Source organism: Oncorhynchus tshawytscha, linkage group LG16 (genome assembly GCF_018296145.1).
Source record: "Oncorhynchus tshawytscha isolate Ot180627B linkage group LG16, Otsh_v2.0, whole genome shotgun sequence".
Classification (NCBI taxonomy): Eukaryota; Metazoa; Chordata; class Actinopteri; order Salmoniformes; family Salmonidae; genus Oncorhynchus; species Oncorhynchus tshawytscha.
In genome coordinates this window covers 76,752,390-76,768,828 of record NC_056444.1, presented here as the reverse complement: position 1 = coordinate 76,768,828, position 16,439 = coordinate 76,752,390, and the positions used below count along the sequence as shown (strand labels likewise).

The following is a 16,439-nucleotide window of genomic DNA, read 5'->3' as shown; positions in this document are numbered from 1 at the left end:
ATATGTTGGTGTCCATTACTGGGCCTTACAGGGAAACCCCATACAAACCACCACCATTGTTTTTTTTCAACTAACCTGTTCTTGGTGATACTATCTTCATTCTTGATTCTGTGTACTAAGTTTTCTTAGAAATAAATATATGTTTCCAGTTGCAGGTGGTTCTACAAAAAAATATAAATTCAGAAAGATAAATCCATGTTTTGTATCGAGTGAGATAGGATTTTTTATGCGTTTAGCTCTTTGGTTCAGTTGCACCGTGTGACTTCTACATGTGGCCGCATTGCATAGAAATGACTAGTTCCTACAAAGACGCTGGGAAATCCTAGATGTGCGGCAGCTAAGATGGCGAGGAACCTCCTCGTGTGGTACAAAACATGGATTTAATATGTTTTTGCTGTTTTTTTTTCATTTGAACCAGCTGCAACTGGAATGTACAAATCTTTTTCTATTCATACACTGTCCATAATGTCTATACACACCATCATATGCAGTACATATATATTTATATTCCTGACATTACTCTTTGTAATATTTCTATATTTCTTCATATCTTTAATATTTTTGGATTTGCATGTATTGCTATGTGTTACTGCACTGTTGGAGCTAGGAGCATTTCGCTACACCCAAAATAACATCTGCAAAGTATGTGTACACGACCAATAAAATTAGATTTCATTTATTGAGTAGGCCCATATCTTTATTTACTCTAATTTAATCAAATTATTAATCCAACAATAAAGGTCCTTATTTTGTAAGAAATGTAAGGCATAAAGTTAACTAAAGTAGAAGCCCATCTTTTGTTGTCAGTTGGTAATGAGTAGAAAGTAAGTATAATGGTAACGTACTATGTAGGTACACATTCATTACAATTAAGTACCCCTCGCTCTACACTTCATTTGAGTACCCCTCGCTCTTCATTTGAGTACCCCTCGCTCTACACTTCATTTGAGTACCCCTCGCTCTACACTTCATTCATTCATTTTAACGCCTAGTAATATCTGTGTTCTAGTGGGTTTATCCTCCCACTTGGATGGTAAGGAGGTTCAGGTTGTCATAATAGGCAACATACACAGTCATTTTAAAGAGTGTGCATTCACAGGTAGGTAGTTAGAGCCTATTGAGCCTCCAACATTTCTAATCTCGGACACCCAGATTAGTTCTATCCAGGAGAGATTACAATCGCGTGACAGTTGTTACTGGATCGGATGAGAAGAAACAAAACACTAAATTGGTGCATTTAGTGGAGAACTTGCCCATTTCTAACAAGCATGGTTACAAGCATTTGTTTCACCTCTGTAGTTACAGCCTGAATTTACCACCAGTTGCGTGTTATTACAGTTTAACCATGAGCTATTACAGTTTAACCATGAGCTATTACAGTTTAACCATGAGCTATTACAGTTTAACCATGAGTTATTACAGTAAACTACAATACATGTTAGTGTAATTACACTGTAATTAGGACACATTTGACCTATTACTGAAGTACCATGTACCACCAAGTCTTTACCCCATACTGGAACTGTGACTTAGATAGTAACATCTGCTCTGCTATTCACAGGGTATATTGACTTGTTATGCTAGTAGTTTTTTAGCTTTCATTGTCATAAATTGTAGTGATCTAAATAAACCAAAGCGTTTGACCTGAAATCTCTGTTTTTCACAGAGCCCAGGACCTGTCGTCCAGTGAAGATATAACAGTTCAGGTTGACGAGGTCTGACATGTTTTTCATTAAACTCATATTTAAACCATTTCTCTAATTTGCCAGCAGCAGATGTAGCAATTACTGTTCTCACTATTGAACTCACTAAGCGTACACTAATAAGATGTAAGCTGCCACTCTAGAGGGAGTCCACTCAAGAAAAACATCTGTCCTCTTCTCTTCATCATTGTCCCCTTCTCCCTCGTCTCTTCCCTTCATCATTGTCCCCTTCTCCCTCGTCTCTTCCCTTCATCATTGTCCCCTTCTCCCTCGTCTCTTCCCTTCATCATTGTCCCCTTCTCCCTCGTCTCTTCCCTTCATCATTGTCCCCTTCTCCCTCGTCTCTTCCCTTCATCATTGTCCCCTTCTCCCTCGTCTCTTCCCTTCATCATTGTCCCCTTCTCCCTCGTCTCTTCCCTTCATCATTGTCCCCTTCTCCCTCGTCTCTTCCCTTCATCATTGTCCCCTCTTCCCTCATTCCTTCTACTCTTCCATTCATCATTGTCCCCCTCCTGCCTCTATTCATTTCATAGGAGGTCTGCCGCCAGATGAACTCTGTCTTCAAGGAGCTTCTCTCTCGAAAATCCCTCCCTCCCCACTCCTCCACCTCCTCGGTCACCTCTTCCCACCCTCCACCACAGCAGAAGAAAGGAGGGATTGGGTGGAGAAGGGAAAAGCCTGTTTAGATCAGGCCAATTGGACTGACAGAAAGTGAGAGGGGACCAGAATAGATGGATGGAGGAATGAATATATTAATGAGGAAATGAACGGGGGAGAGACGAGACTTGGACGAGAAGACACACAGAGGGGGGCGATGGAGAGTGACTTGGGCTGATTGAATGATTGTAGGTGTGTGATGACAGGTTGTGACAGCAGCCTAAGTGTGATTACAGATGGCTGGATTAAATTAACCAAAGTCAGTTCACTGTACTGTACGTGTCTGCTGTGCTGCTCAGACAGCAGCCTCCATTGTGGAGCCTGTGAATAGACAGTCACAGACAGACAAGGTTTGAATCGTACTGTGAAGCCTTTTGTTAGTGTGTTTGATACAACACAACCCTAACCCCCACTGATTTTTCACTCAGCGGCTGTGCCTCTATTCTCCACATGCCCACCCATGAATTTAAAAGCGTTGGATTGTTGGAAGAATTAGCTGGTGTGTGTGTACAAGGGCACAATTTAGGAAAACTGTTGAGAATAAGGACCCAGGACAATGTTAACTAATCAACAGAATGAGTAGATTTATCATAAGTTATTTTACCCACAATAACTTGGAATGTGCACTGCTGTATTCTCATGCATGTGGATGGATAAACAATACTACTGTTATTTTTATAGAATCAGTGATGTGTGCAAGGATAAACTATATGCTCCAAGAAAAGTGCTTGCCATAAATGTTGAAATTTCAAAAACCATGCGTCTGTCTATATTTATGGTCACATCCAAACGCAAATTCTTTATTAACATATGAAAAGCCCATTCTACCTGTGCCAGTGAGATGTCCTGTCTGTGATTGAGTCTCTAAGAAACTGATAACAATAAACTGTGAATTCTAACTCGGATTAGTTTCATTCTCTCAGGGATAAACCGTTTCGGGAGTTCTATTACTTTTATACTTTATATAGTTTTAATCTGACCATTGTTTAATTCAACTTTTATTTAGAATTTGTTCAAAATGTCATATGTTACTGTAGGTATGTGTTTTACATGTTACAGGACAAGGAGAAGCCTGTTGCAGTTAGACATTGTCTCACTAGATGGCAGCATCAACACACAGGATGTTGTACGCGTGTCATATTCTTGGATAATGTATGTTCTAATGAGATAAACAAAGGGTCTTGGCTGATGTGCAAACTGATATTTTAATTTCTGAGTTGGTTAAAATGAGGTTATGGAAAGGGTTTTGGTTAACGTTAGGGAGGATTGGGTTTTTAGATTTGGGCTGGTCAGGCTGGCAATGGGATTTCTGGTCAGAAAAGTCCATTTAGTCTCTCCCGTTCTTGAAATGTCTTTAGTACACTGCTCCAACAACATATGCATCCCATTATTAACTCTTTGACCAGGAAAATGACATAGTGTAATCACTGTGACTGTTACACTGTAATTAGCTGTTTGGGCTTCAGAAATGAAACAGGCTTGAAACACATTGAGGTGCAGAAAAAGTATGAAAAGGAAGTCTTCGTCAAGACAACGCATGGGGTAAACCACATTTTTAGAACATTATGTTCTAGTTCGCTAATCGTTCAGGATACACACACAAAGACAAGCACGCACATGCACACACAAAAATACATACACACATGTGCATACACACACAGAAGAAGACGAGGCATTGATAAATGTTGCTCTGTCTCAAATCAACCACAATCCCCTTTGCCCTATGCCCTTGTGGAGATCTGAGAGGATGTGATAGGTATCAACATGACAATATGGATTTGTCTAGATTTGTCATGTCCTCTCAGATCAAATCAATCAAATTGTGTTCGTCACATTCATCGTTAAAAATGGGTGTAGACTAACAGTGAAATGTTTGCTTACGGATCCTTCCCAACAATGCTGAGAGAAAAATATAAATAATAGAAAAATGCATAGGATGTACTGTAGGGTCTAGGGGTCAACCCAAGGGATAGGACGTACTGTAGGGTCTAGGGGTCAACCCAAGGGATAGGACGTACTGTAGGGTCTAGGGGTCAACCCAAGGGATAGGATTTACTGTAGGGTCTAGGGTTCAACCCAAGGGATAGGACTTACTGTAGGGTCTAGAGGTCAACCCAAGGGATAGGACTTACTGTAGGGTCTAGGTGTCAACCCAAGGGATAGGACTTACTGTAGGGTCTAGGGGTCAACCCAAGGGATAGGACTTACTGTAGGGTCTAGGGGTCAACCCAAGGGATAGGACGTACTGTAGGGCCTAGGGGTCAACCCAAGGGATAGGACTTACTGTAGGGTCTAGGGGTCAACCCAAAGAATAGGACTTACTGTAGGGTCTAGGGGTCAACCCAAGGGATAGGACGTACTGTAGGGCCTAGGGGTCAACCCAAGGGATAGGACTTACTGTAGGGTCTAGGGGTCAACCCAAAGAATAGGACGTACTGTAGGTTCTAGGGGTCAACCCAAGGGATAGGACGTACTGTAGGGTCAAGGGGTCAACCCAAGGGATAGGACGTACTGTAGGGTCTAGGGGTCAACCCAAGGGATAGGACATACTGTATGGTATAGGTCAACCCAAGGGATAGGACGTACTGTAGGGTCAAGGGGTCACCCAAGGGATAGGACGTACTGTAGGGTCTAGGGGTCAACCCAAGGGATAGGACATACTGTAGGGTCTAGGGGTCAACCCAAGGGATAGGACGTACTGTAGGGTCTAGGGGTCAACCCAAGGGATAGGACGTACTGTAGGGCCTAGGGGTCAACCCAAGGGATAGGACTTACTGTAGGGTCTAGGGGTCAACCCAAAGGATAGGACGTACTGTAGGGTCTAGGGGTCAACCCAAGGGATAGGACGTACTGTAGGGTCTAGGGGTCAACCCAAGGGATAGGACGTACTGTAGGGTCTAGGGGTCAACCCAAGGGAGAGGACTTACTGTAGGGTCTAGGGGTCAACCCAAGGGATAGGACTTACTGTAGGTTCTAGGGGTCAACCCAAGGGATAGGACGTACTGTAGGGTCTAGGGGTCAACCCAAGGGATAGGACTTACTGTAGGGTCTAGGGGTCAACCCAAGGGATAGGACTTACTGTAGGGTCTAGGGGTCAACCAAAGGGATAGGACGTACTGTAGGGTCTAGGGGTCAACCCAAGGGCATAGGACGTACTGTAGGGTCTAGGGGTCAACCCAAGGGCATAGGATGTACTGTAGGGTCTAGGGGTCAACCCAAGGGCACAGGTCAACGGGAGGATAATGGATAGGGTCTACGGGTCGACCCAAGGGCATAGGTCAACGGGAGGATAAGGTCTAGGGGTCGACCCAAGGGCATAGGTCAACAGGAGGATAAGGGATAGGGTCTAGGGGTTGACCCAAGGGCATAGGTCAACGGGAGGATAAGGGATAGGGTCTAGGGGTCGAATTGGGAAACAAGTAATAGACTTCACACCGCATCAGGGATTACAGATGACAGTTTTCAGGCTGCTACATCTTGCACATTAACAGAAATATTGATCAATGTGCATTTCAACAAAATGAAATCATAGTGACCCCTGACCCCTACACTCAGGTACTGTCTAAACGATCACGGTCACTCTGCCCCTCTGGTTCCTTCATCTCCTCAGTCCGAGAGGACTGATACCCCTAGCCAATATAGCTCAGATTGTACAACTGATGCACAACAAATTTGACAACGGTTGCGATTCAACTAAGAATGTTTCTGCACAAAAATGATTACAGATTTTTTTGCGCAGGCAAACTCTTCGTTGTATCACAAAAACATCAGCTGTAATCACAACGGTTATGTGAAATGTGCTGTAGGCTACATCAGTTGTACAACCTGAGTGTGTACTGGGCCAGACTGATCAAACCCTTTGGTCTTTCTATTCCCCTACGGTCAGAACGGACAGAAACCCACTGACCTCTGCTGTCCATTTAATAATCACAATGTCACTGTTGGTTAATTCCCCAACTGTTTAGATTCTGTGGGAAAGTGATGAGTTGTTCCCTGTGATTTATAATTTATAAACTGAATATCAAACAGTGTGTTTATAAAGAGATTTCATGTAAGAATTGAATGTACGTAGGGAGTGGAGCGACAAAGGAGCTTGATGAGTGATGTATGGTGTGTGAAGAGTGCTGGGAATTACCCTCCAGTGTATTTTGGCTTCGGACTATTTTGGCTTTCTGTCTCTTTGACTCCCTCTGTCTCCATCAGTTGTTTGGTCCGCAGAGACCCTGAAGTTGGCGTGTACACATCTCTTTCTCTCTTTTGTTTGTGTATGGTTTAAAATCAATGTTTCTGAGTACACCCTCTCCAGGCCAATTTGCTCAAACACTCTTTTACCACACTCAATTTGCTTATGTATGAGTGTGCGTATGTGTGCTCAATTCCCTCTCTCTCTCTCACCCCCTCTGACTGTTCACACCAACATGTTCCTCATGTTCTCCATCAAGCTCTTAATAAATGCCTTGTGCTTCCCCAGCTCTTTCCCCTGTCTCCTCTCTCCTTCATCTCTCCACTATCTTTCTCTCCTCCATACCTCTCTCATCATTTCCCCTAATGCTGGTCCGTGCTCCCTGCTCTAAGCTCTTTCCCCCGGCCCCCTCTCTCCTTCATCTCTCCTCTATCTTTCTCTCCTCCATACCTCTCTCATCATCTCCCTAATGCTGGTCCGTGCTCCCTGCTCTAAGCTCTTTCCCCCGGCCCCCTCTCTCCTTCATCTCTCCTCTATCTTTCTCTCCTCCATACCTCTCTCATCATCTCCCCTAATGCTGGTCCGTGCTCCCTGCTCTAAGCTCTTTCCCCCGGCCCCCTCTCTCCTTCATCTCTCCTCTATCTTTCTCTCCTCCATACCTCTCTCATCATCTCCCTAATGCTGGTCCGTGCTCCCTGCTCTAAGCTCTTTCCCCGGCCCCTCTCTCCTTCATCTCTCCTCTATCTTTCTCTCCTCCATACCTCTCTCATCATCTCCCTAATGCTGGTCCGTGCTCCCTGCTCTAAGCTCTTTCCCCGGCCCCCTCTTTCTCCTTCTATACCTCCACCACATCTCCCTCCATCTCCCCCATACCTCGCTGAGCTCTTTCCCCCGGTCCCCCATACCTCCTCCATCTCCTCCCCCTTTCTCCCATACCCCTTCACCTCCCCCACCTCTCTCCATACCTCCTCCACGTCCTTCACCTCTCCTCCATACCTCACTTGTTCTCTTCCCTAATGCTGTTCCGTGCTCCCCGCGCTGAGCTCTTTTCCCCGGTCCCTACTCCCTCCCCTATACCTCTCTCCCCCATTACCTTGATCTTTCCCCCATATCTCTCTCCCCATACCTCTCTCCCTCTGAGCCCCATATCGCTCTCCCCTTAACACTCTGTCCCCCATTACTCTCTCCCCTAACCCTCTCTCCCCATACCTCTCTCCCTCTAACCCTCTGGGCCCCACATCTCTCTCCCCTAACCCTCTCTCCCCCATATCTCTCTCCCCCTAACCCTATCTCCCCCATATCTATCCCCCTAACCCTCTCTCCCCATATCTCTCTCCCCCTAACCCTCTCTCCCCCATATCTCTCTCCCCTAACCCTTTCTCCCCATACCTCTCTCCCTCTAACCCTCTGGGCCTCATATCGCTCTCCCCCTAACCCTCTGTCCCCCGTTACTCTCTCCCCCTAACCCTCTCTCCCTGTGGGTCAGCTGGAGCCAATATGAGACTCATGGGGTGGGAAGTCGATCACATACCGGCTGATCTAGGAAGAGAAAGAGCCTCGATTATATAATATACTGGATGATCTATAAACTTGATCACATAACATAATGGATGATCTAAGAAGAGAAAGAGCCTCGATCACATAACGTACTGGATTATTTAGGAAGAGAAAGAGCCTTGATCACATAACGTACTGGATTATTTAGGAAGAGAAAGAGCTTTGATCGCAAAACATACTGGATTATCTAGGAAGAGAAAGAGCTTTGATCACATAACATATTGGATTATCTAGGAAGAGAAAGAGCTTTGATCACATAACATATTGGATTATCTAGGAAGAGAAAGAGCTATGATCACCTAACATACTGGATTATCTAGGAAGAGAAAGAGCTTTGATCACATAACATACTGGATTATCTAGGAAGAGAAAGAGCTTTGATCACATAACATATTGGATTATCTAGGAAGAGAAAGAGCTTTGATCACATAACATATTGGATTATCTAGGAAGAGAAAGAGCTATGATCACCTAACATACTGGATTATCTAGGAAGAGAAAGAACTTTGATCGCAAAACATACTGGATTATCTAGGAAGAAAAGAGCTTTGATCGCAAAACATACTGGATTATCTAGGAAGAGAAAGAGCTATGATCACCTAACATACTGGATTATCTAGGAAGAAAAGAGGCTTGGTCACATAACATACTGTAAGATCTAGGAAGAGAAAGAGCCTTGATCACATAATATACTAGATGATCTGTTGAGAGAAAGAGCCTTGATCACATAACATACTGGATAATCTGTGGAGAGAAAGAGCTTTAAAAGGGAACATACACCTGATGGAAAGGTTGCGACCTCTCCATATTATTATGTGATCATCCAATAGGCCATCAGTGATTGGACCCATAACCCCTGCAGCATAGCCACTGGAGTTGCCTGGAAACCAAATCAAACAGGTTAGTGTGGATTTCATTTCAGCCATTTTATTAAACACAAACAGATGCCCTTACTCTTTCCCTCCTCTTCATCACTCTCTTTATCTCTCTCTGCCATCCATCTCTCTCTCTCTTTCTCTCTCATACTCTTACTCTCTTATCTGTCGCTCTCTCACATTACTCATCTCCTTGGTCTGACCAGATGCCCAGATGTCCTTCGTTGTCCTCTCCCACCCCTGTGGCAACTTTATATCCTCTATCTCTCTCTCCGCAGGATGTTGGTGGCACCTTAGTTGGGGAGGACGGGCTTGTGGTAATGTCTGGAACGGAATAGGTGGAACGGTATCATATACATCAAATGCATGGTTTCCACAACACAATAGTTTTCCATGTGTTTGATGCCATTCCAGTCGCTCCGTTCCAGCCATTATTATGAGCCGTCCTCCCTTCAGCAGCCTCCACTGATCTCTATCTCTCTCCATCTCCCTCAGTCCTCTCTCCTCCTCATATCTCTCAATCCCGTCTTTTCCGTCCTCCTGTGTATGAAAACGGACTCCTTTCTACTATGAAAAATGGTAGGTTTTAGAGGTTGACCCTAACAGTGAGATATGGAAATGAACATGATAATGTGAGTTGCCATAACTCTTGCTTTCTTGTGGATGCCTCTGGCTCAATTTCCTAATTTCTCTCTCCCCCACTATTTATTTCTCTCTCTCTCCAAGTTCTTATAAGTTATGTCCCTTTTATTCAGGCCATAAGTTAATGTGTGTGTGTGTCTTTGTGTGTGTGTGCACGTGGCTGCTTGTGTGCATGCATGTGCATGCGTGTGCATGTGTTCCTTCCCTTCCTGTGTGTATCTCCAGGTGATAGTAATCAATCAGACTGTCTGAACAGGCCTCTGCCCACCACAGCTGGCTCCAATCACTCTTTAGTAGGCCATTTCAGAGCCACATTGCTAAGCTACATTACAATATGTCAGGGTATAGCTATTGCCTCCATCAATTAACACAAAGTATCTTCTCTCAGTGCTACGAGATAGTTTTAGGTTTTCATTATATCCACTTCTACTCAACGGTAACTGAGAGACAGTGAGAGAGAAAGAGAGAGTGAATATCCAAGGCCTGAAGTCCTCTGCCTTCGGCCTAAAGAGAAGGAACCTGGATTTCAAAGAAATCAGAAATACTGACGTTGTCATCCTACAAGAAACATGGTATAGAGGAGATGGACCCACTGGTTGCACTCTAGGTTACAGAGAGCTAGAAGTCCCATCCACCAAACTACCAAGTGTGAAACAGGGAAGAGAGTCAGGGGATATGCTAATTTGGTAAAGAGCAGACATAACTCACTCTATTAAATAAATGTGTGCGCACAGTGTGTGCACACACACACACAAATTCTAAAGGAAATTATCTCAACAGAGAAAAATGTCCTCCTGTGTGCTACCTATATCCCCCCACCAGAATCCCCATACTTTAATGAAGACAACTTTTCCATCCTGGAGGGGGAAATCAATCATTTCCAGGCCAAGGGACATGTACTAGTCTGTGGCAACCCACATGCCAGAACTGGACAAGAACCTGACACCCTCAGCACACAGGGGGACAAACACCTGCCTGGAGGTGACAACATTCCCTCCCCCATATGCCCACCTAGGCACAACTACGACAACATAAACAAAAATGGGTCACAACTCCTGCAGCTCTGTCGCATGCTGGGTATGTACATAGTCTATGGTAGGCTTCGAGGGGACTCCTACGGTAGCTAGAAATGCTGTAGATAGAAGGAAAGTAGGATGGAAACCTACCAAAAAAACGATTAGGCAACAGCAAATGCAATCCCTTTTAGGCAACTTCCTGGAACAAATGTTCACTGTAATAGTGAAGGTGTAAACTTGGTAGCAAAAAACCTAAACAGTGGCTTGCAAAAGTAGTCACCCCCTTGGCACTTTTCCTATTGTGTTGCCTTACAACCTGGAATTAAAGTAGATTTTTGGGGGGTTTGTGTCATTTGATTTACACAACATGCCTACCACTTTGAAGATGCAAAATATTTTTCTTGTGAAACAAACAAGAAATAAGAAAAAAAACTGAAAACTTCAGCGTGCATAACTATACACCCCCCCCAGTGTATAACTATTCACCCCCAGTGTATAACTATTCACCCCCCCAGTGTATAACTATTCACCCCCAGTGTATAACTATACACCCCCAGTGCATAACTATACACCCCCCAGTGTATAACTATTCCCCCAGTGTATAACTATACACCCCCAGTGCATAACTATACACCCCCAGTGTATAACTATTCACCCCCAGTGTATAACTATACACCCCCAGTGCATAACTATACACCCCCAGTGCATAACTATACAACCCCCAGTGTATAACTATTCACCTCCCCCAGTGTATAACTATACACCCCCAGTGCATAACTATACACCCCCCGCCAGTGTATAACTATTCACCCCCTGTGTATAACTATACACCCCCAGTGCATAACTATTCACCCCCCAGTGTATAACTATACACCCCCAGTGCATAACTATTCACCCCCCAGTGCATAACTATACACCCCCCAGTGTATAACTATTCCCCCCAGTGTATAACTATACACCCCCCAGTGCATAACTATACACCCCCAGTGTATAACTATTCACCCCCCAGTGTATAACTATACACCCCCCAGTGCATAACTATACACCCCCCAGTGCATAACTATACACCCCCCAGTGCATAACTATACACCTCCCCAGTGCATAACTATTCACCCCCAGTGCATAACTATTCACCCCCCAGTGTATAACTATACACCCAGTGCATAACTATACACCCCCCCCGTGCATAACTATACACCCCCCGTGCATAACTATACACCCCCCAGTGCATAACTATACACCCCCCAGTGCATAACTATACACCCCCCAGTGTATAACTATACACCCCAGTGTATAACAATACACCCCCAGTGCATAACTATACACCCCCAGTGTATAACTATACACCCCCCAGTGTATAACTATTCACCCCCAGTGTATAACTATTCCCCCTCCAGTGCATAACTATACACCCCCCAGTGCATAACTATTCACCCCCTCCAGTGCATAACTATTCACCCCCCAGTGTATAACTATTCACCCCCTCCAGTGTATAACTATTCACCCCCCAGTGTATAACTATACACCCCCAGTGTATAACTATTCACCCCCAGTGTATAACTATTCACCCCCAGTGCATAACTATTCACCCCCAGTGTATAACTATTCACCCCCCAGTGCATAACTATTCACCCCCAGTGTATAACTATTCACCCCCCAGTGCATAACTATTCACCCCCTCCAGTGCATAACTATTCACCCCCCAGTGTATAACTATTCACCCCCTCCAGTGTATAACTATTCACCCCCCAGTGTATAACTATACACCCCCAGTGTATAACTATTCACCCCCCCAGTGTATAACTATTCACCCCCAGTGCATAACTATTCACCCCCCAGTGTATAACTATTCACCCCCCAGTGCATAACTATTCACCCCCCAGTGTATAACTATTCACCCCCAGTGTATAACTATTCACCCCCCAGTGCATAACTATTCACCCCCCAGTGTATAACTATTCACCCCCAGTGTATAACTATTCACCCCCCCAGTGTATAACTATTCACCCCCAGTGTATAACTATTCACCCCCCAGTCAATACTTTGTAGAGCCACCTTCTGCAGCAATTACAGCTGCAATTCTCTTGGGATATGTCTCTATAAGCTTGGCACCTCTAGCCACTAGGATTTTTGCCCATTCTTCAAGGCAAAACTGCTCCAGCTCCTTCAAGTTGGATGGGTTCCGCTGGTGTACTGCAATCTTTAAGTCATACCACAGATTCTCAATTGGATTGAGGTCTGGGCTTTGACTAGGCCATTTCAAGACATTTAAATGTTTCCCCTTAAACCACTCGAGTGTTGCTTTAGCATTATGCTTAGGTCATTGTCCTGCTGGAAGGTGAACCTCCATCCCAGTCTCAAATCTCTGGAAGACTGAAACAGGGTTCCATCAATAATTTCCCTGTATTTAGATCCATCCATCATTCCTTCAATTCTGACGGTTTCCCAGTCCCTGCCGATGAAAAACATTCCCATGTGGTGTTCTCAGGGTGATGAGAGGTGTTAGGTTTGTGCCAGACATAGTGTTTTCCTTGATGGCCAAAAATATCAATTTTAGTCTCATCTGACCAGAGTACCTTCTTCTGTATGTTTGGGGAGTCTCCCACATGCCTTTTGGTGAACAACAAACATGTTGCTTATTTCTTTCTTTAAGCAATGGCTTTTTTCTGGCCACTCTTCCGTAAAGCCCAGCTCTGTGGAGTGTACGGCTTAAAGTGGTCCTATGGACAGATACTCCAATCTCCACTGTGGAGCTTTGCAGCTCCTTCAGGGTTATCTTTGGTCTCTTTGTTGCCTCTCTGATTAATGCCCTCCTTGCCTAGTCTGTGAGTTTTGGTGGGCGGCCCTCTCTTGGCAGGTTAGTTGTGGTGCCATATCCTTTCAATTTTTTAATAATGGACTTAATGGTGCTCCTTGGGTTGTTCAAAGTTTCGGATATTTTTGTATAACCCAACCCTGATCTGTACTTCTCCACAACTTTATCCCTGACCTGTTTGGAGAGCTCCTTGGTCTTCATAGTGCCACTTAGTGGTGTTGCAGGTGTATATATACTGAGATCATGTGATGGATCATGTGACACTTAGATTGCACACAGGTTGACTTTATTGAATGAATTATGTGACTTCTGAAGGTAATTGGTTGCAACAGATCTTATTTAGGGGCTTCATAGTAAAGGGGGGAATACATATGGATGGCCCCTTATTTAGGAGCTTCATAGTAAAGGGGGAATACATATGGATGGCCCCTTATTTAGGAGCTTCATAGTAAAGGGGGAATACATATGGATGGCCCCTTATTTAGGAGCTTCATAGTAAAGGGGGAATACATATGGATGGCCCCTTATTTAGGGGCTTCATAGTAAGGGGGTGAATACATATGGATGGCCCCTTATTTAGGGGCTTCATAGTAAAGGGGGGAATACATATGGATGGCCCTTATTTAGGGCCTTCATAGTAAGGGGTGAATACATATGGATGGCCCCTTATTTAGGTGCTTCATAGTAAGGGGTGAATACATATGGATGGCCCCTTATTTAGGAGCTTCATAGTAAAGGGGTGAATACATATGGATGGTCCCTTATTTAGGCGCTTCATAGTAAGGGGGTGAATACATATGGATGGTCCCTTATTTAGGAGCTTCATAGTAAAGGGGTGAATACATATGGATGGCCCCTTATTTAGGCGCTTCATAGTAAGGGGGTGAATACATATGGATGGCCCCTTATTTAGGGGCTTCATAGTAAGGGGTGAATACATATGGATGGCCCCTTATTTAGGGGCTTCATAGTAAGGGGGTGAATACATATGGATGGCCCCTTATTTAGGGGCTTCATAGTAAGGGGGTGAATACATATGGATGGCCCCTTATTTAGGGGCTTCATAGTAAAGGGGTGAATACATATGGATGGCCCCTTATTTAGGGGCTTCATAGTAAAGGGGTGAATACATATGGATGCACCACTTTACCGTTTTTCATTTTTTTATACATTTTTTTCATTTCACTTCACCACTTTGGACTATTTTGTGCATGTCCATTACATGAAATCCAAATAAGAATCCATTTAAAATAGTTATCTTTAGAAGAGTTATCTATCCAAAATGGAGATGTATGGATAAACCACTTCTCCAATCTTTTTGGCCCTGTAATAAAGATCAAACAGCAAAAACATGTACATAATCAACTATTAAAGACTACCAGATCCCATTGGATTCTCCAATTTATTGGATGAAGTACAGGACAAAATAAAAAAAAACAAAAGGACTGTGGAATTGATGTTATCCTATCATAAATAATACAATATATAGACCACAATTTAAATTGGCTATACTCTTTAACATCCTCCTCAGCTCTGGCATCTTCCCCAATGATTGGAACCAAGGACTGATCACCCCAATCCACAAAAGTGGAGACAAATTTGACCCCAATAACTACCGTGGGATATGTGTCTACAGCAATGTTGGGAAAATCCTCTGCATTATCATTAACAGCAGACTCATACATTTCCTCATTGAAAACAATGTACTGAGCAAATGTCAAATTGGCTTTTTTCAAAGTTACCGTACAACAGACCACGTATTCACTCTGCATAATTGACAAACATACCAATCAAAAGCGAAAGCAAAGTCTTCTCATGCATTGTTGATTTCAAAAAAGCTTTAGACTCAATTTGTCATGGGGGTTTGCTATACAAATTGATGGAAAGTGGTGTTGGGGGAAAAACATACAACATTCTAAAATCCATGTACACAAACAACAAGTGTGCAGTTAAAATTGGCAAAAAACACACACATTTCTTCCCACAAAGCTGTCGGGTGAGACAGGGATGCAGCTTAAGCCCCACCCTCTTCAACATATATATCAACGAATTGGCGAGGACACTAGAACAGTCTGCAGCACCCGGTCTCATCCTACTAGAATCTGAAGTCAAATGTCTACTGTATGCTGATGATCGGGTGCTTCTGTCCCCAACCAATGAGGGCCTACAGCAGCACCTAGATCTTCTGCACAGACTCTGTCAGACCGGGGCCCTGACTGTAAATCTCATTAAGACTCAAATGGTGTTACAAAAAAGGTCCAGTTGCCAGGACAAGAAATACAAATTCCATCTAGACACCGTTGCCCTAGAGCACACAAAACACTATACATACCTCAGCCTAAACATCAGCGCCACAGGTAACTTCCACAAGGATGTGAACAATCTGAGAGACAAGGGAAGAAGGGCCTTCTATGTCATCAAAAGGAACGTAAAACTCGACATACCAATTAGGATCTGTCAAAAAATACTTGAATCAGTTATAGAACCCATTGCCCTTTATCGTTGTGAGGTCTGGGGTACACTCACTAACCAAGAACTCACAAAATGGGACTAACACCAAATTGAGACTCTGCATGCAGAATTCTGCAAAAATATCTTCTGTGTACAACGTAAAACACCAAATAATGCATGCAGAGCAGAATTAGGCCGATCCCCACTAATTATCAAAATTATTAAAAGAGCCATTTAATTCAACAACCACCTAAAAGGAAGCGATTCCCAAACCTTCTATAACAAAGCCGTTACCTTCAGAGAGATGAACCTGGAGAAGAGTCCCCTAAGCAAGCTGGTCCTGGGGCTCTGTTCACAAATACAAACAGAGCCCCAGGACAGCAACACAATTAGACCCAACCAAATCATGAGGGAAAAAAATATAATTACTTGACACACTGGAAAGAATTAACAAAAAAACAGAGCAAACTAGAATGCTATTTGGCCCTAAACAGAGAGTACACAGTGGCAGATTACCTGACCACTGTGACTGACCCAAAA

At 43.8% G+C, this 16,439-nt stretch overlaps 1 protein-coding gene across 4 annotated transcripts in view; it reads left to right on the top strand.

Moving 5' to 3' along the window:
- LOC112232720 (rho GTPase-activating protein 4-like) overlaps positions 1-3,259 on the top strand; it is a 43,069-nt gene extending 39,810 nt beyond the window's left edge. For all 4 annotated transcript variants that reach the window (XM_042299667.1, XM_042299666.1, XM_042299668.1 and 1 more), the window contains exons 20-21: positions 1,667-1,715; positions 2,237-3,259. In XM_042299667.1, the coding sequence (XP_042155601.1) occupies positions 1,667-1,715; positions 2,237-2,389 (202 nt within the window). In that variant the 3' untranslated portion in view covers positions 2,390-3,259. The remainder of the gene's footprint in view (positions 1-1,666; positions 1,716-2,236) is intronic.
- The last annotated feature ends 13,180 nt before the right edge of the window (positions 3,260-16,439 follow it).